Here is a 21,082-nt window from a genome sequence, read left to right on the forward strand (position 1 = left end):
AGTTTTACAGGCCTGTTGAACCAGTGTTGTAGAGAGGAAGTCATATCCTGTTGGTAGAACCATGGCGGAGGGGAACTGTAATGGCTTTTTTGGACAATATCTTACAGTAATATTATGTGCTATTACCATTAAACACTATGTTTATTGTTACTTTATTGTGATTTGGTGACAATGGGAAAGGTTTGTTACATTAGACAATATAATCTTCTATTATTTAAACTTGGTAGTCCTTGTAAATACAGAAAAAGTATAGACTTCCGGGAACTATTCGTTTTTTTTGTGGACTGAAGTCTGACTAAACAGTGTGCTGCATGTCTCTGGGTACAGCAGGGTAACCTAAGACCCAGATAGATAGGGTGGCCTGTGCAGGATGTACCTGGCAGGGATATTGGAGAACCTCTGCCTCCTACCCACATGCCTTTCTTCCTCTTTGTTCCTCAGTGATTGTCCAGTCTGTTCCTGGACCAGTAGCGCTGCAACCCGGTGTGTGTCCTCAGGAGCTCCTTGGTGTCTTCGGGGAGGTAGAATTCATCTATAGTGTCTGTGAGGACGTGTGTGTTTGAACACCACACGGTGCAGACCTAGGGTCCCTATCTACTGGGACTAGTTTTTCAAAAGGTATCTACCTGGATTTTGCCTATCGGATAGGATTAAATGCATAGAAATTGAATGAATAGAACGGAGGTCCCCATTAAAGTCAATGATTCGTCCGTTCTATGCATTTAATTCTATCCGATAGGCGAAATACAGATAGATAACTTTTGAAAACTGGGCCCTGGTTTATCTCAGCTTTTCCTCCTCCACGGCCCCCCCCTTACTTTCCCTCTCCGCCTTCATTAGCTACCCTAACTACTGTACATCTTGTCTGTTCTATCTCGTCTCCTCCATTGCATTCTTTTACCCCTCGCCCCATGTCTCTTTCACTCAACCATCAGGTAATCCACAGCTTAATTACTGTGTATCTGCCCCATGGGTCAGGTACTGATGGTCAGCCCAGCAGTGAGTGTCCTTTAAACCTGATGAGCATGTTATACTCCCTACACCACCCCATCTCTCTCTCTCTCTCGCTCCCGCTCTCTCCCTCTTGCTCCCTCTCTATCCCTCTCTCTCCTTCTCTCTCTCTCTCTCTCGCTCTCTCTCCCTCTCTCTCGCTCTCGCTCGCTCTCTCACTCCCTCTCGCTCTCTCTCTCGCTCCCTCTCTCTGTCTCTCTCTCTCCCTCTCTCTCCCTCTTGCTCCCTCTCTCTCCCTCTTGCTCCCTCTCTCTCGCTCTCGCTCTCTCTCTCTCTCTCGCTCTCTCTCCCTCTCTCTCGCTCTCGCTCTCTCTCTCTCTCTCGCTCTCTCTCCCTCTCTCTCCCTCTTGCTCCCTCTCTCTCGCTCTCGATCTCGCTCTCTCTCCCTCTCTCTCGCTCTCGCTCGCTCTCTCACTCTCTCACTCCCTCTCGCTCCCTCTCTCTCTCGCTCCCTCTCTCTCTCTCACACACTCACTCTCTCTCTCTATCACTCTCTTTCTATGGTTTGCAGTATAGCATGGGCGCATATATTCCTTGTACACATAAACAGCAATGATCCTCCCCCTGAAAATGAAATCCTATGTTGTTTGTCTACCAGAATTCGTATAGCCTGTCAGAGTGAGAGACAGAATGTGCAAGGTTTACGCTGTGTGTGTGTGTGTGTGTGTGTGTGTTTGCATGTATCCGTACCGAAGCTGAGGGTTCTAGGTCTGGAGCATCCACTCTTGGCACTCCTAGGTCTGTGGAGAGCTGCATCTGTGCAGGATCAAGGGGTGCAGGGCTGCTAGCATGGAGAGCCAGCCTAATCACATGCCAGCTGCAGTCCATAATGCCTCTGCCACATCCTTGGCAGCCTGGGCCTCTGCCCTTCTCTCTCTGCTCATCTTGGCACTATAAGAAGGTTTTGCTTGTGTATTTATTCCTCTTCTGTTCAGGCCTCAGGATATATCAGTGTTACAAACTTTACCATGGCTGAATGATTAGAGAACGTGTTGTTTGACTGATGGACACATGATTAGACAGGTTGGTTGATATTAAGTGTCATTAAGCCATGTAGTTACCTGGCTATTACATATATATATATATATATTTTTTTACCTTTATTTAACTAGGCAAGTCAGTTAAGAACACATTCTTATTTTCAATGACGGCCTAGGAACAGTGGGTTTAACTGCCTTATTCAGGGGCAGAACGACAGATTTTAACCTTGTCAGCTCAGGGATTCGATCTAACAACCTTTCGGTTAGTAGTCCAACGCTCGAACCACTAGGCTACCTGCCTCTAACCACTAGGCTACCTGCCTCTAACCACTAGGCTACCTGCCTCTAACCACTAGGCTACCTGTCTCTAACAAGCCTCTAACCACTAGGCTACCTGCCTCTAACCACTAGGCTACCTGACTCTAACCACTAGGCTACCTTCCTCTAACCACTAGGCTACCTTCCTCTAACCACTAGGCTACCTTCATCTAACCACTAGGCTACCTTCCTCTAACCACTAGACTACCTGCCTCTAACCACTAGGCTACCTGCCTCTAACCACTAGGCTACCTGCCTCTAACCACTAGGCTACCTTCCTCTAACCACTAGGCTACCTTCCTCTAACCACTAGGCTACCTGCCTCTAACAAGCCTCTAACCACTAGGCTACCTTCCTCTAACCACTAGGCTACCTTCCTCTAACCACTAGGCTACCTTCCTCTAACCACTAGGCTACCTGGCTCTAACCACTAGGCTACCTTCCTCTAACCACTAGGCTACCTTCCTCTAACCACTAGGCTACCTTCCTCTAACCACTAGGCTACCTGCCTCTAACCACTAGGCTGCCTTCCTCTAACCACTAGGCTACCTTCCTCTAACCACTAGGCTACCTGCCTCTAACCACTAGGCTACCTGCCTCTAACCACTAGGCTACCTGCCTCTAACCACTAGGCTACCTGCCTCTAACCACTAGGCTACCTTCCGCCCTGATATAATGTAATGGTGTGAATAGCTTTCATGTTCAAATATTTACAGATAAACTCAGTGAGATGAGATTGTCATATATTTAATACTTGTTTTTATAAACATACTCAATACAAAGTGTTATGAGAGAAGTCAGGAAAAGTTTCTTCCCATGCACGAAAATGTCTGCCTTGAGACGTCTGCGATAAGCAGGCCTTAAAGTACCGTTCTGAGAGTACTGTCTTTTTTTCACCTTGTGTATATATTTGTTGTTTTCACTGCGATAATATAGTGGTTCAGTCTGGGGACTGTTAAAGGAACTGTACAGAGTTAAACTGGGACTCTCAGTACCCATCATCCTCTAGTGTTGTGAGGCTCTGTGAAGACTGTGGCGCCGTGGCGAGGAGGCGTCACATCCAGTTAGCAGAAGTGCGACGCTCTAAAGAGGTTAAACTGCTGCACCTGGCACAGCCAATTGTATTGATAACCGTTTGAAGATGCTTCTCTCCTCTACCTGGCATCCCACTCCTCAGGTTTTATTCGTCTTGCCACTCCAGACTTACTTCAAACCCCCGGTGTGTGTATCGCTGTTCAGCTGTGTGGAACAGGGTAAGGAAGCCCTGTGCTCTGTTTGCTGGTGTTGCTAGCTATCTCCATTATAGAAATCTGCCCTCGGATCTCCGCTGATCTATTAAGCTATATGGCATTGTTTTAAGAAGGACATACCAAGGATCATTTTGCTATTTGATGCAAAATTGAATTGGGCATTACTGCTATTAGCCAATAAAAACACATTCATTACAGATTCATGACATGGAACAAATAGTCCCCAAAAGAATCTAAAGGAAGTTTGTTGTGAAGTGTCTGTCCTGTATCTGAGAGATAGAAGACATATCAGGAAACTGTGTATTTATTCCCTTAGTTTATGCACTAAACCATATCCATATATACTTCCATTAACTTGTTTAAATGGTCCCAGGGACCTTCAGACGAGTCTTGCAAGGCTTGTGGGCGTCCTAGAGCAAAACGGAGTCTAATCTTTCCCTGGTCATAATAGTTTTTAGGCCAAACCGTTCGGATGCTGCAGAGGTATTCGTGAGAAGACCGATTTTTGGGGGTGTCTCATGGTCTGACAAACACCGCTCTAGCTCTGCTACCTTTCACCGCAGGTGTGGAAGGGCGATATCGGCGGATGCGATGTATTGAGACGCACCCCAGATATCTCTAGTTTAAACAGACAGATTTTGATGGGGATTTTTGTATTATGTTAATTAGATTTCCACAGGGCCACTGAAATTGTAGGTTAAGGGTTGAGCACAAATGCCATAGCCTATCTCTGTGTCTCTCTTGACTTATTGGTTTATTTCCTGTTTGTTTTTTTACTCCTGTCTGCTATCTTGTCTTCTCTCTTCTCTTCCACCTTCCTCCTCCCAGCTCTCTATCTTTAGCTTGTTAGCCTGGAGTCTTTGCCTTGGCCTGGAGCTATACCTCAGTCGGGCAGCTGCTTGGCCAGCCCTGGGGGTCCGCAGAGGTGAATGGGAAGTCAAGGAGTGGTCGTTGGAGGTAGAACGTCTCCCCCAGCACTCAGCCTCACTGCTGCTACTGGCCTCATGTCCAGTTGACCAGCCTATACCCAACACACACCCGTACACACACACACACACACACACACACTCAATGAGACATTATTGCTCGCTGTCCACACTGCGCTTACTATAGTTGTAGTAAAACTGGTGAGAATTGCCACCGTGACCCAGTAAGAGGTATAGGGTCCTTAGGTCTGTTTGCCTGTTAATGGCTGGTGACAGTCAAGGCGCAATGGGGCAAACAAAACAAAGATGTCTTCATCATGTTCTCCTTCCTGTTCTTCATTATGTTCTCCTTACTGTTCTTCATCGTGTTCTCCCCATCATGGCTCTACGTCTGCGTCTCAAACCCCTGTCTAAAGCAAGAGAGCATGTGGCCATTTCCTCAGCTTGGTAGTTCCCTGTAGCCACCTATAGCCTTTTGGGGGTCCTAAGCGAGATTTGGTGGGGGGGCTCCCCCACCTCACGGGTAAACTAATTTCATGCAATTCTACTCATGCCATGGGGCAGAAAAAAAGAGAAAAGAGAAAATTTTGCAGTTTCAATGATAATATCCTGCAATTCTACACATTTTCTCATGAGGTGGAGAGAAATTGTTGAAGTTTTAAAGCAAATTTTCTGCAATTCTACACATTTTGCCATGGGGTGGTGAGACATTTTTGCAGTTTAAAAGCTCATTTACTGCAATTCTACACATTTTGCCATGACTTATGCCATGTTCACTTGATATCTGTGTGAGAGTGACTAACAAAATCCATGGGGGCCCATTGGAGATCAGGGCCTCTGGGCATTTGGTGATGATTAGGCCTACTACAAGGTTTAGATAGCTGGCTACCTAGCAATGTAAAAAATGTTAGCTGACATGGCTAATTGAGTGACTGTCAGTGACTGACATGACAAGTGGAAACCTGCTGATGCACCATCACATTTCAAAATTGCACCTTGTGTTTTCTAAATTTCTAACTATTTTCTAAAACATTTTTTTGGGGGGGGCGGGGGGCCCAATGTACAGCTCGTAGTCTGCCTATAGAAAGATGCGTCTCTGCCTGTAGTGTGATGTTTGCATTTTTGTCTTCAGTTGAACTTGTTCTTAGCCCCTATAACTTTTACTTGTCTTTTTCAACTGTAATTTCCAAACACTCCCTCCACCCCGACCCCCACTCTCAAACACACATTGAACAGTGGGACAACTGTAAGACAAAAGCACACATGGTCCTCTCTTGCTTTCTGCCAGCTAGCAGCAGACAGGGTATGAGCGCCTGCCAGACTTCACACGGAAGGGCGTTAAATATACATGTATACCACACCTCATGACTTATTGATGCTTCTCTTCTCTCTTTATGTTTATGAGGTGAGAGGCCTCCCTGTGGTTCCTGTACACTGACCCAGGGGTCCACCGGGGTGTCCGAGACACTGCCTGTTCCTTATTATTTAGTCCACTTAAATTAGACCGTAACATGTGGACTCTCCTCCATATATGCATGCTGTATACAGGGATCACATAAATAGTAATGCTACCTTGGAAGAGGAGCTCCTCTATTGTCTAGGAGCTGCCTTTTATCATCACTGGGAATCATATTTAAGTAGGGTGATGTTTGGGTAGAAATTGACTATACGGTGGATCAAGATTACCGCTCTTACCGTAGAAGACAAAGACAAAGATAAGAAGACCATTATACAGTTTCTGAATTCAGTAGAGATTTAGGGAATTTCACCATCCTCAGGCTTAGGTATTTTTTGTTCAGGCCAAATGGTAACTAGGTAGCTAGATACTTAGTTTTGCTAATGGTACCATGTCTGCAGTGTATACGGAGATTTGGAGGCAGCAGAATGCCCCCATCCAGCAGGAGGTGCTATAGTGTGATGCGGAGACTGGTGGGCACTTATGGTCTTTGAGGCTGCTGTCCCTCACTCTACTGTAGGCCTCTGTTGTGGTCATGGTCAGTCCTGTGTGAGACATTGTTATTGCTCGGGGGTGTATTATCCCAGAGGCATTTCTCTGTTCGGTAGTGGGGGGTCAGGGGAGGGGTGGACATTGCCTTGAGAGGCTGCTTAGGGACCTCTGCGGTAGACAGGAGCTCAGGCCGGCCCTAACACCACAATTTATTGATTAGATAATCTCTGTGTCATGTGATGCCTGTGTGGTTTACACTGCATCCCTGCTGGGGGTACATGGCAGTAATCACTGACTGGGGGGCATGCCTTGAACAGGAGGTGCCACCTCTTCATCTGTTAGTCCTGATTTCATTCATCTTCCCTTCTCTCTTCTCTTCTCCTTCAGCTCTGAGAGGGAAGCAGGAAGCTTAAGCTTTCATTATTTGCTGAGATTGGTATGTCAATCTCTGCTCCCCTGACCCATGTTTGTAGTTCTCCCCGTTTTATCAGGGAAATTATTAGCGGGGTTATCTTCTCTATCCGCACGGGCAAAGCTTTTCTTCCTCCTCTCTCCGCCTCATAACTTGGGCCAGAAGAGGATTGGCTAACCCTGACTTTGCCACAGGAATGAGTTACTGTTTTTTCCCCTGACTCCTTCACACTCGCCAGTTTCTACTGATATTTCAATCTTCTCTACTAAATGTTTATCTTTCAACGTGCCAGACTCCAAATTCTTGGTATTTTTCTCTTTCCTGTCCCCTCTCCCATCCTACCCAATGATATGGTAGAATTGCGTGTGTTGTTCTTGACTTTGTTTGTGTGAGAGAGAATGGCGGGCCTACAGAATGATGGGGTGAGAGAGCCATGGTTAGAGGCTGTTTTCCTTGGTTCACAGAGGTCATTCTGATCCATAACCCCCCCCCCCCCCCCTCCATGGAGTGATGACCAACCTGGTTGGACCTGTCATTTTCCCCCCTAACCCACCATACTGAATGGATATACAGTGAGCTCCAAAGGTATTGGGACAGGGATACATTTTTGGGGGTTTTGGCTCTGTACTCCATCACTTTGGAGTAATGATACAGTGCAGACTGTCAGCTTTAATTTTCATCCATATCGGGTGAACCGTTTTAGGAATTACAGCACTTTCTGTACATAGTCCCTTCATTTTAGGGGACCAAAAGTATTTGGACAAATTCACTTATGTGTAATAAAGTAGTCCAAAGTTTAATATTTGGTCCCATATTCCTAGCACGCAATGTTTACATCAAGCTTGTGACTCTACAAACTTGTTGGGGGCGGGGGTCAATGTAAATAGTCCGGGTGGCCATTCGATTAATTGGTCCTAGACTTGGCGCTCCGGTACCGCTTGCCGTGTGGTAGCAGAAAGAACATTCTATAACTTGGGTGACTGGAGTCTTTGACAATTTTTTGGGCCTTCCTCTGACACCACCTAGTATAGAGGTCCTGGATGTCAGGAAGCTTGGCCCCAGTGATGTACTGCGCCGTACCAGGTGGTGATGCAACCGGTCAGGATTGTGTATTGTGTCATTTTGGAGTCTATTTTATTGTAAATAAGAATATATTTCTAAACACTTCTACGTTAATGAGGATGCTACCATGATTACGGATAGTCCTGAATGAATCGTGAATAATGAGAAAGTTACAGATGCGTGAATATCATACCCCCAAGACATGCTAACCTCTCACCATTACAATAACAGGGGAGGTTAGCTTTTTATATCATACCCCCAAGACATGCTAACCTCTCACCGTTACAATAACAGGGGAGGTTAGCATTTTATATCATACCCCCAAGACATGCTAACCTCTCACCATTACAATAACAGGGGAGGTTAGCATTTTATATCATACCCCCAAGACATGCTAACCTCTCACCATTACAATAACAGGGAGGTTAGCATTTTAAATCATACCCCCCAAGACATGCTAACCTCTCACCATTACAATAATAGGGAGGTTAGCATTTTATATCATACCCCCAAGACATGCTAACCTCTCACCATTACAATAACAGGGGAGGTTAGCATTTTATATCATACCCCCAAGACATGCTAACCTCTCACTGTTACAATAACAGGGGAGGTTAGCTTTTTATATCATACCCCCAAGACATGCTAACCTCTCACCGTTACAACAACAGGGGAGGTTAGCTTTTTATATCATACCCCCAAGACATGCTAACCTCTCACCATTACAGTAACAGAGGAGGTTAGCATTTTATATCATACCCCCAAGACATGCTAACCTCTCACCATTACAATAACAGGGGAGGTATGATATTTATGCCCCTGTACATATCTCACTCATCATTATTCATGATTCATTTCGGATTATCCGTAATCATGGTAGCATTGTATCATTTAAAATCTAAAGTGCTGTTGGGCCAAAATAACAAAAACGTTTCTCTGCCCCAATACTTTTGGAGTTCACTGTATGTGTTCACCTTTACACTTCATACACAGCTTAGTTGCAAATGTTCAATAGTATCCAGTGTGATATTGTCATGCAATATTACTGGTTGTCTGTCTTTTTTAAATCAAATATTAATGATAAATGCTTACGTATTATCTTTAACTCCATTATTATAAGTCTATGGGTATAGTGGAAATTAATTTTTCATTGCAACAGTACAGCCTATGTTCATGGCCTACATTTAAGCTTAATTTGGTTCAATCAATATTGCAAGTAGCCTATTATTTTCGTTTTCTCACAAATATGGGAAACAACTTGATTTTTTAAAGGTTGTTGATATTAAGTTACAAAAAGGCTTTATAATCATTCACTTTTAAATAAATACATCACAAAATAGTTAATAATTTGAAATTCAATTGGATATGCAGTTGCTAAATAGGAGAAACAGTCTCAAGTCTTTTATTAGAACTGTTCATAAGAAAAGCAAAATATGCTATTCTGTATCATTTGGTATTTATCTATTTTTCCATTCTCTGAGGCTTCCTCTGGATTAAATAACGTTGCCTGTTGATTTTAAAAGTCTGCAGTAGTAACCAAATCTACAGATATAATACTGATTGAAAAGGCACTGTGAAAAAAGAGTATCGCCCACTCTACAACGCAAATTGCGCTTTGATTGACTCTTAATTTCCTCTGAAGGTTGTTTTGTTTAGTTTTTATTCTGAGTCAATGAGTTTAATCAGAGTCACTGATCCTCTGAGTCTAAGCCTCCCCGTGTTGTGTTTTTGTTTGTCGGGAGCTCAACGAGACTCTATCCGCACTTCATTAACCCTGAGCCGGGGACAAACCGCGGTAAGAGCCGAGGGATTTGCACGCATCCTTTCACATGCAAAAATATCAGCGTCATCCAGCAAGACAGGGAGCTTTCCCTGTAATCAGCTGCGCACTTCGCAAGAATAACCCTTTTCATAAATGTTGAGGGGGGTCATCGTTATTTGAATCGGTCATGGATCCTTATGATGTACTTCTAATTAGATTTTTTTGGTGGGAAAGTGGGAATTTGCTACAGGTTTTCCTCTCCCTTTTTTTCAAGTCCCAACCAACCACCTGCCGTGTGACGTGTAGCCTTTATAGGCTACTATTTCTCAGTTAGGCTATAGCAAATGTACGCACTATAAATGTGTCAATTAGTCAAAGTCAGACTAATATTTTATGGAGTGATCGGCTGGTGGTCAATGGGAGAAGGGAGAACATGTGCCATGCGAGCGGTGCAGCAGGCGGCTTGACTATCACACCCATTATCGACGTTCAATTAAAAGCTAATAAAGTATTTTGTCTAATCGTTAATATCCCATTGGCCAACTCTGTCAGACTAAACTCCCTAACCCTGTGCTTTATAGTCTGAAATGTTGGTTGGTTTAAAGTTAGACTCCTATTAGGAGTGAGGTTGGGGTGTCGGGTGGGGCTGGTGGAGCAGAGGCACCCGAGCCGCTGACCAGATGTCCCATCGCTGATCCGGCCCACAGGCAGCGTCGCCCGGTCACCAGCTGTTGGAGCGGTTTGGCAAAGAGCACATCACAAACACTCTCAAGAAAGAGGCATGGAAACAATCAATTTCCAAATGGGATCATTTAAGGCACTTAAACAATTGCACACTTAGCCTTACATTAATATTTCGTCTTCATATTGTTTATGGAAAACTAATGAAATTTAATTATTAATGTAGTCTGCCAGTGTAGGGTATAGGTCTAGTGTGTTAGCCTATTTGCAACATGTGCTAGCCTAGCTGAATAAATTGACCTCTTTTTCCAATGATTGACGCTCGATGCAATTGCTCGAATCCGTAGCAGCCTATTTCCATGATTTATTAGACCTATGTTAGATTTAACCGACTTCACGTTTGAGGCATGGCGTGTGTGTGTTTTAATATATACATACGTACCTTTTGGCAGAACTATGAGCCTAAGCCAAGGTGGATGAACGTTGAAATCCATCTGTATTTATTCATATCAAATATATAGCCTACCAAAACATTTCTAGTCATAACTTATAAGATAGGCCAACGTTTTTAGATATCAAGGCAGAATGAAATGTCTCAAATTGAACTCTCACCACTCCAAAGCGTTAGATAAATATCTTGGCGTGTTTTAAAGGTTAAGTTGGTTAATGTTCCTTGCTCTGGCGGTGACATTCTTTATGAACTTTTTTAGATTCGACAAATTAAATCCACGATACTAAACAAATAGTGAGGGGGTTTGAGGGAGTGTTTGACAGACATGTTAAAAAGTATTCAAACACGGTGTTTGTAATATAATTATACGAACCTTAATTAGATTTTATCAGGCATATTTATCACCGGTTTGTTATACCTTGACTCTCCTTTGTCTCAACAGAACACGTTTTGTTGTTTTATGATGAAATATACCAAATTATAATTTTGGTTTGTAATTACATTCTGGCATTATATATATGAAATGATGTCACCGTGCCATTCTGCTGTACAGTTTGGCTAAACATGAGGTTGTCATTAATGATCAATGTCATGAATTAATCAATTGATACATTGGAAAGTGAGCTGTTGACTCGAGCAATGATTGCAGGACCAAATCCGTTTGTCCATTTCTTCTTCCGGGAGAAAACGCCACTTACCAGACCTTGAATAACCCCAAAACAACAACTAATCAGATATTAGATTGCCTATAAAATATAGCCTTGATAAAATAATATAGAGGACTAAAAGTATATATCTACAGCCAAAATCTTATGCTCATATCAAAAGTTTACTTTGTGTATCAAACGAGTGCACTGCTCTTTGGTTGAACTCGAGGATGGTGATGACGAAGACGATTAGCCTACATGTATTCCATTTGCCATACAAATCGATGTGGGCCCTGTATTTGTCATGCGTGGGTTTTGAAAGATATAACGTAGTCACGTTATTAAATGAAATACCTTTATTTACACATATATAAAAGTAGACCCCCCTCTAGCGCCGACTTAAGATGTTTGAACAGTTGGACAAAAGGTTCGTTTAGCTAACACATGGGGAGAGGAACAAAAAACGATCCAGAAATAAGACAACCAATCCACAAATGAATATCTGCAATATACATTTTCACTAAAGAGAGTAAGTAGCCTAACAAGGTTTCCACCGGTTTCGTATGAAATAACGTAAGTAAGTAATGCACAACGTGTTTATTACACCTAGCAAATCAACAGGCAAACGACCCAAATTGGCAACCGACTCAGTCTTCAATCATTATTTGTTTATCAAAAATGAAAGGTCTGCAAGGATACATTGCGCCTTCGTAAATTGATTTTACTCCATGTGTAACTCTGTGTTGTTGTATGTGTCGAACTGCTTTGCTTTATCTTGGCCAGGTCTCAGTTGTAAATGGGAACTTGTTCTCAATTTGCCTACCTGGTTAAATAAAGGTGAAATAAAATACATCGTTTTTTAGGCCTACCTCTTACTTTGACTCCATATTTGATATCATTCGGCCTTTAGGTAAAACTTAAAGTAAAAACCTTATGATTAGATATTTTAAAACACATGTTGTTTATCTCATGGACCTTCATTATTCCCACCCAGATTATCTCTGAAATGATAGGAAACTAGCCTTGAGCTCTAATCTATAGTTTTTGTACTGAATCTTTGTCATCTGAAGGAAAGAAAAAAATGAGTGAAAGAAAAATATCTTCAAATCAAGAGACTTAAAAAAAAATAGAATTCAAAATATTCGTTTTTACATGTCTACGTCTGCTGATTATTATGTTGATCCTTTGTAAAAAGTGAATGAAACTCAACTGGTCTTTGTAAAGAGAAAGAGAAAGAAATAATAATTGTTATGAAATGACTTTGGCTCTCCTCTAATTCTTCAACTCAATTTGGAATGCCATTTCAGTTTACAGACCAATAAATTGGTTTGTTATGCATGTTTTTTTCTCCATTATATCCTGACAACATAGCCTAATAATAGTAATTTTATGATTTCTTAAAAGTCTGAGTAAAAGTGCCATTGCCATTAGACTTGGTGCCAGCAATGACTATCTGTAAAACGAACGTGTCCTTTCTGATGTAGCCCACACTAAAGATTTTTATGGTAAACAAAAATATAAATATATAAGTTAAATACATAGAGAAAAATAAATAGGCCTAAGTTATAAATAAATAACTTCAGTATGGTAAAAAGCTGTCTACTTTAGGGAGTTGGAAATTTAGTCATGAAGTTCATTGTTTGATGCAAGCTTCTTTTGTCACCAGGTTGAATCGTTTTTTTCTCTCTCGTTTAGAGTCCCAGACTGCCAGGTATGGCATATATCCGGAGAGGCCGTCTCACCGCTGCTGTGTTGGCCGGGGAAGCACACCGGAGAGGAGGGGGAGTGGGGGTGGTTCACTACCCCCCTGCAGACCGTGGAGAAGAATCCGCGGAACGAGAGGTCGTTGCAGTGCGGGAGGAGGCGCGGAGGGTCCTCTGTACAGGTAGAGCGCCGCTCCGGGGTCCAGGTTGGACATCAGGCTTTGAGGGTAGAAATAGGGCGACGGAAACATTCTCTGAAGAGCAGAGTAATTTCCAGCCTCCGCTAACAGTTCCAGTCCAACCGCCGTCTGCCTCTTCCACTTTGTTCTGTTCAGACAAGAAACAGTTGATATTAGTAAGGGAAACTCTTATCGTAAAGTTATAAATAAGTTTGAAAAGTACAGTTAAAATATTTTATTATAGGACTCGGATTATAAAGTTTAGAATTCAATCACATCTGCATGCGTAAGAAAAATGCAATTTGGGAAAACCCGTTGAAAATGCATGCACAAATAAGGTACGTGGTTCAGTTTAAACGAAATGTGATTTTTCTTAGTGGATTTAGGCCTTCCTTGTTATTAAACACGTTAACAAAACATGTAGCATATTTTCTTAGCACAATATACATTTTCTTTTCCATTGTGGGGTTTTAAATGCAAATGTAATTTCAGTCATTAAAGTTCAGTCAGTTGGAAACATCTGTATTCAATGGGTGCTTTTCGGTTTGGGATTGTATTGGTGTCATCATGGGGTCAGAAATGTGTCTTCCACTATTTTTCAAATAAAGATTGAAAGTGTGGCTACTCTCAGTGACGCACTTGGGTTATTCTGTTAAATCACTCCCCCGTCACTCGTATTCACGCGGAAGGGTAATCTGTCAGATTCAGATTGTCAATTGAAAAGCACTCCTCTATTAGGTAAATTATTTATAATTATAATAATTGAGTAAATGTAGTAGCGTGGGTGAATTATTGATATGGCATACATGCAACGATAGATTATTAATGCACCAAAGTGTTGTGTTTTTATATTTATTAATGTCGTTTTGCTGTCTGAATGTCAAAGCTTCATTAGGAAACCATTTGTTTTTTCCCCTCCAAAAATGATTAAAACCCACAAATATTTCTACCGTCTACCGTTCCGTATTTGAATCACATTGTTCAAAGTTTTAATGCAGTGCCTAATTGCCAATATTTTAAATGTTTTTTTTCTGTTATAATTTTCTCCTTCATCGTGAAGGAATTGATGCAATGTGTGCAATTTTTGAGAAATAAATTCGATCTCAGTGACCTGGCTGCATATGTGACCAATGAGTTTCTGACATGAGGAAATCATTCTGTCTGTAGGTGAAGAGCTGACAGGCGCACGCGCGCACACATATTCTATTTTGGCATGAGCTCACTGCATTCATCCATTAAGCCTATATCCCACTATCAAAATACTTATCGTCCTTTTAAATTGGTTATAATTCGTGTAATTAAACTAAAGGCAGCCAAGTGTGGCAGTGCTTACCTCCTGTTCTGGTACCAGGTTTTGACCTGTGTGTCTGTGAGGTTGAGGGAAGCGGCCAGCTCCATTCGGTCTTGCACGCTCAAGTACTTCTGCCGTTCGAAGCTGCGCTCGAGCTGGGCCAGCTGGTGGTCGGTGAAGGCTGTTCGCGCCTTCCTCGGTTTCTTCAGCCGAATGTGATGCGGACTGTCCCTACTACTCGAGATCTCTCGGCCTCCTTCCTCTTTCACTGCTCACAAGAATAGGACAAATATTTTATTCCACATTTATTTTAACAGGGAGTCATGCTGAGACCACGGTTTCTTTCGTCTGTAAGCTATACACAATTATAAACTGGCAGGTTCAAGCCCTGAATGCTGATTGGCCGACAGCTGTGGAATATCTGATCGTATACCACTGGTATGACAGAACATGTATTTTTACTGCTCTAATTATGTTGGTAACCACTTTATAATAGCAATAAGGCACCTCGGGCTTGTGATATATGGCCAGTATACCACGGCTAAGGGCTGTGTCCAGGCACTCCGCATTGTGTCGTAGTTAAGAACAACCCTTAGCCATGGTATATTGGCCATATACCACACCTCCTCGGGCCTTATTTCTTAAACATGAAACACTCAACAACAAGAAAAAATATATATTTCAAATGTTCATAAAGCCGATCAAATTGATGGGTAAGATCATTAAACCAACCTTGTCTCAGCATTTTGCATTATTCTGTAAGTAAATGCAAACACTATATTTAAGATGATTTTTTACTTTTGGTACGGTTACATAAGATAGATGGTTTTAAGGCAAAAAATGAAAGTAGGGTGGATGGGTGGGCATATAGGTTGCGAGTTCGAATCTCATCACGGACAACTAACATTTTAGCTAATAAGCAACTTTTAAACTACTTACTACTTTTTAGCTACTTTGCAACTACTTAGCATGTTAGCTAACTCTAACTCTAACCCTTCCCTTAACCTCTAGCCTAGATAACTTTAGCGAGCTAGCTAGCTGACGTTAGTGAGCAAGCTAAAATTCATAACATATCCTATGTTTTGCATATTCGTAACATATTGTACGTTTTGCAAATTCTGTCAGTATTGTACATTTAGCAAATTCGGAACATATAACATTAATTTGAATTCGTAACATATTATACGAAATGGGTGCTGGACATCCACAAATGAATACCAACCATACGAAACGTAACATAGGAAACGTAACATACCATACTAAATGGAGTGTCTATGATTTAAGTACAGAATAATGCGAAATAGGCAGCAGGTAACCTAGTGGTTAGAGCGTTGGACTAGTAACCGAAACGTTGTAAGATCGAATCCCTGAGCTGACAAGGTAAAAATCTGTCGTTCTGCCCCTGAACAAGGCAGTTAACCCACTGTTCCTAGGCCGTCATTGTAAATAAGTATTTGTTCTTAACTGACTTGCCTAGTTAAATAAAGGTTAAAAAAATGCTCTGAGACCAGGTTGATTAAACAGGCACGTAGGCCTATGTTAGGCCTATAAACCCATGACAGATTGGGATTTCATCAAAATATAGGCCTAGCTACATTTACAAATGGACAAATTTCAAAGTTGAACGTTTTTCAACATTCATATAGCCTAGTTTTGGTCATCCAATGTTGGAGGACTTTAGGCCACTCCATTGCGCCTAGAGATTTTATGAAGATGTAGCCTATCTAAAAAATGTATGGCCCTTATTGTTTACACATTTTAACCCATTGTTTCTGCAATGTACTGTGTGTAAGATTCCCATTTGTTATATTCTTTACTTTGCTCTTGTGTTGGGTCTTGAACTGTAATAAACCATTTTCAGTTAATTCTCTCCCATCCCACGCTTCTCTCCAAAAAGAGGCTACACGACGTGAGAGCTCTTGCTAGCTGAATAGTTGAGTCGTCTCTCAAGAACCACAATAATCCGGCTAATTGAGCCACAAGGGAAGGGAGCCTTTCAACCGCGACCGGAGAAACTTCACAGGGCTGCGGTTTAGAGCGAAATAAAAAGCCGGCCGGCCTCGCGCGTTACAAATCTGATTAGCACTGGGACAAATTGCATCAAATCCCCAAAATATTAGGAGGCGGATTCGCTGAAATCAAAGCAGCGTACTAGTCCCTACAAGGTTTATGGAGCAGAATTGACTGCGTTGATATCAATGAGAATCTGTCACACACACACACACTGTATCCAAAATAGAATTATGTGTTATTCATGTTCATGTTTCTTTTTGTAAACTGGGGTGAAGTCATTGACCTGCAGGAAAGACGTTAAACTCTTGCTATAAAGGATTGATGTAATAACGTTGTTCACTATAGTATAAATAACATGTGGGCCTAAATAATATGACCAATATTAATCAATAGTCTAATGAATAATAACAATAATAATAATATGAATATGAATACTAATAATATATCCTTATTATAAACGTTTTTTTGTCACGGCAACCTGTCATTTTCTTAAGGGGTGGATATAGTTTGTGTTTTGGTTGTATAACTTAATCAGATAAATATTTATGCTTTGCTTTATCTTGGCTAGGTCGCAGTTGTAAATGAGAACTTGTTCTCAACTGGCCTACCTGGTTAAATAAAGGTGGCATAAAAAAAAAAATGTATTATATGTTAATATTATATTTCTAACCACATTTCTATTGACTAATTCCTGCAAGAAGGAATTGACCTCGCCTATCACCGGATGACTTAGTAGTATCCAGGCGCTGCATCATTAAACTGACAATCGAGGTGACATGTATGTTATGGCTGACATGATTGGAAACCGCCATATCTTTGATGGCATTTATCTGGAGGCGACCCTGTCATATTTCCCCCAGCTTTTCTCTTGCCTCCCTGACATCAACAGATGCTTTTAAGACGTCTGCTAATGCAAGCAAATGCGTTTGAAAGGAAAAACGGGTTGACACCAAATCATCGGAGAATATCAACAGTGTGGATAATACTTAAAGAAAAGGCTAGTGTATTCCTTTTCGATGAACCTATATACACTGTAACTATAGCCGATAGAGCTCCTGTTGTCCAAGATAATATTGTTGGTAAACTTTCACCAAGTGATTCATCTCTATAGGGTTTACAGTCATAATAGTGTACATATCATGTTCCATATGATTTTATAATTGATTAGATACATATTAGATGGGATTCATTTTGTGCAAGCATAGATACAATACTTTCTCCCTAGTCTTCCGAGGAAAGTCAAAATGTAAAACCTTTAACACATCTAGAGTTAAAATCAATGATATAGCAAATCAACTGCTACTGCAGGCTAGCCTAATATCTGCATGAAGCTAACACACAAATGCAGACGAGTTTAGAACAGCAGGCCTACCAAAATTATATTTGAAATTATGTGATAAATAGGCCTAAGTGTAATTGATTTTAAAACATTATGTTTGTTTACATCAGTCTTTTACCTTTGTATTCGCTGTCTGACGACGAGTTGCTATGGATTTTGTCCATGAAGTCCTCTGCGAGCTTGGAGACAAGTCGCCCCGTTTCTTGAGTTGGCAGGCCATTACTGGAGTATGGGGCGCAGGCGGCCAGCGGTTTGCAGTCAGCTAGAATATCTCTGATCAGAAAGGAGGAGGTGACGGTCCGCGGCTGTGACCCGGCGGAGATCTGTCCTTGTTGGAGATGAAGCGGCAGCCCGATAGCGTGACCTTGCCTCTGCGATGCCTCATCCACACACTCCCTCCTCGGCGACCGGGGAGAGGAGCAGCCGCTCTCTAGGTCTGACCTCGGGCTGAACTCCAACGGTGACCGGCACTCTCCCACCAAACTGTCCCCTTTCGACATGACCGGACTTCCAGGTCTGTGGGAAAGTAAAGAGTCGATCCCAAAGCTGGACCCATTGGTGGATGCCTCCATTGTTTACCAGCGCAACTGAGTTCTTCGAGGCCTCAACTCAAACTATCATTGGTATTCGAGGCAAATTCAGGTTGAGCGGCGATTGCTGAGATGAGACTTTGCCTCAATTTATCCAGCTCGAAAATCCAAAGATGTTTCAGAAATCACAAATATTCATCCACGATGTTTTTCCTCTTCTTGATTGAATCTTATAGCTGGCAAAATGGCAAAATCTCCAGGTTATCGATGTTACATCAACCCTGCATCCAACTATTTGGTCCTAAGTACAGCACTCTTCATAAAATCGATGCAGCTTGGTGCTATTCTCTGTTGGGAAGTTTGATAGATTTTTCTGGATCCAATTTTTTCTTTTTTTTTTAGAAATGAAAACTCGTCGGTACGATTTCTCAATTATTTCTCAATTTATTTCAAATATTGACAAAAAAGTGCACTGATTAGAGGCAGTGGAGCGCCAATAGTGCAAGGTAAATAGGCAGGCGATTCAGCACCACGTTTCAGCACCACGGACAGAGACAGCAGCGAGTGTTGCAGGTAGAATTCAAGACCTGGAAATGACGCAGCGCGAGGACAACAATTGCTGAAATGTTAATCACTTAAAAAGTGGTTCGCTTGTGTGACCCGTGCGGCGCTCGATGGTAGAGGAAGGTAAAGGCATCCTGAGCCAGCATAGAGATGCAACAAGAGACTCGAAACCGGTGGGCAGCTGCAGTCGAGAAGACGTGCACTGTAAAACAGAGGTAACGCGGGTTAAATAGACATAACTGTGAACGAAAGCACAGAGATGAAACTTGAGGAAAACTCAGGAGCTAGGTTTTTAAGGACGCCCCGTCCACGTGAGTCCCCAGTGACAAGACTTCATTGGTTGAGGAACCTTTTTGGGTGCTGACGGGCTTGCGGAGAGGAAGGTGGACCCCCCCCACACTCTCACTCACCCCTCCTCCTTCTCGCTCCCTTTCTTTGATTAAAAGAGACACTGAATTCACCAGGATACTCAGATCCAACTGTTTACAGACAAATTTCACACTATTTGCTTTCAATACATCATTGATGAGGCTTATAATGAATGGGGTTATTATGTGGAGCTGGTAGGACTTTTCTCTCGCCTCTCGTTCAGTCAAAACTTAACAGGCTTTTTAAAAAACTTAATGGGTATTTTCCACCTTTGCATTTATTGAGTCAGAATTTAGGATAATTGTTTTTCCATCTATGTTCGAGTTGCTTTATAAATATCAAAATACTTTTGAGGGTGTATTTGATAACTTTTTTTCTGATTCAAAATTAATTCCGAAAGGATTTGTATATTATTATTATTATTATTATCAGCAGCATTAGCATCAGTATCAGCTTCATCATGTTGTTGTTGTTTTGTTAGTGGTATGAGAAATGCATATCATTATAATATTTTTTCCGATAGCCTAGATTTAATGTAGCCTGCATTCATTTCTAATGCGTTGAGGACACAGCCAGTGCTTTTTTCTTGAATTTTGAGCGTGAGCTCATTGTTAAAAAAATTATTCTGACACAAATAATGTTTTTATTTTATCGGACAACAAATGTTTTGTTGTTGCATAGGCCTATGCACCGAGAGCAAGAACTTCATGCATGCATAATTAAGCCACAAAATACTACTCCCTACACTTTTTTTCTGGGGGTGAACAAAGCTCCAGCATCGAATAGTCAACGTTTAGCTCATAATAAGTAGCCTATCTAATAGTAATACAATGCTAATGAGGAATAATAGTCCGAACAGCATGTGCTGAAAGGATGGCGTGACGCAAACTTTAATGTGCATGAAATGCCATTGTCTCCACTTTCGTTTTTTTCCTCCAAAACAGTTAGCCCCACATGACTCCCCGACAGGCCCTAATAATCGAACCCCCCATGTGAACGCCAGATTGGAGGCGCGCGTCGGTCTCGACACCGGCAGGTTAGTGAATCCGCTCCCCGCTTCCATAGTGTCCTATCGCGGCTGCAAGCTGTCACATTGAGGCGGGGACAGAGATGGAAAAGAGTAGCCTACATACCCATCCTAACGTTGCCTTTCTTTCCAATTTAGTCTACTTGTGCTCCGGAGGTGGGTTATGGAGATTTCATTTGAACAACTCCTGTTCCTTGCCATTTAAAAAATAAATAAACTAAATAGCTTATTTTTATAGGTCTATCTATTTCACAACAACTTAAATCTGGCCTGAGTTTACAATTCTCAGATGAACAATTACATGGCTAAAATTTTTATGCAAAACAACAGTAAAACAACAGTATGCAAAATAATTCAAGTGGAAACACATTGCTTTGGGTCTGTCTTTTGGAAAATAGTTGTCGTGATTACCTTTGTAAATGTATATTTTTGAGCTACCCTTGCAAGAGTAATCTAAAGTAATTTTCTGTACACTTTCCCACTTTATCGAACAATTCCACAAGGGAATGAGACCAGACTGTAGACTTGCTTACGGTGTGCTGATCTCTTTGTCAATATGTTCCACTGCTACCACTTGTCTCTTGCAAGTGTATGGATGGTCAGGTGTACACTTCCTGTG

The 21,082-nt window shown here is 41.8% G+C and overlaps 1 protein-coding gene across 1 annotated transcript; it reads right to left on the minus strand.

Moving 5' to 3' along the window:
* Positions 1-11,259: 11,259 nt before the first annotated feature.
* LOC115204139 (barH-like 1 homeobox protein) lies at positions 11,260-19,347 on the minus strand. The gene is made up of 3 exons (XM_029769482.1): positions 18,092-19,347; positions 14,664-14,889; positions 11,260-13,478 (listed from the first exon to the last, which is right to left on the minus strand). Exons 1-3 carry the CDS (start codon positions 18,543-18,545, stop codon positions 13,187-13,189), a joined length of 972 nt encoding a protein of 323 aa, XP_029625342.1. The 5' UTR covers positions 18,546-19,347; the 3' UTR covers positions 11,260-13,186.
* Between the last annotated feature and the right edge of the window lie 1,735 nt (positions 19,348-21,082).

Source organism: Salmo trutta, chromosome 12 (genome assembly GCF_901001165.1).
Source record: "Salmo trutta chromosome 12, fSalTru1.1, whole genome shotgun sequence".
Lineage (NCBI taxonomy): Eukaryota > Metazoa > Chordata > Actinopteri > Salmoniformes > Salmonidae > Salmo > Salmo trutta.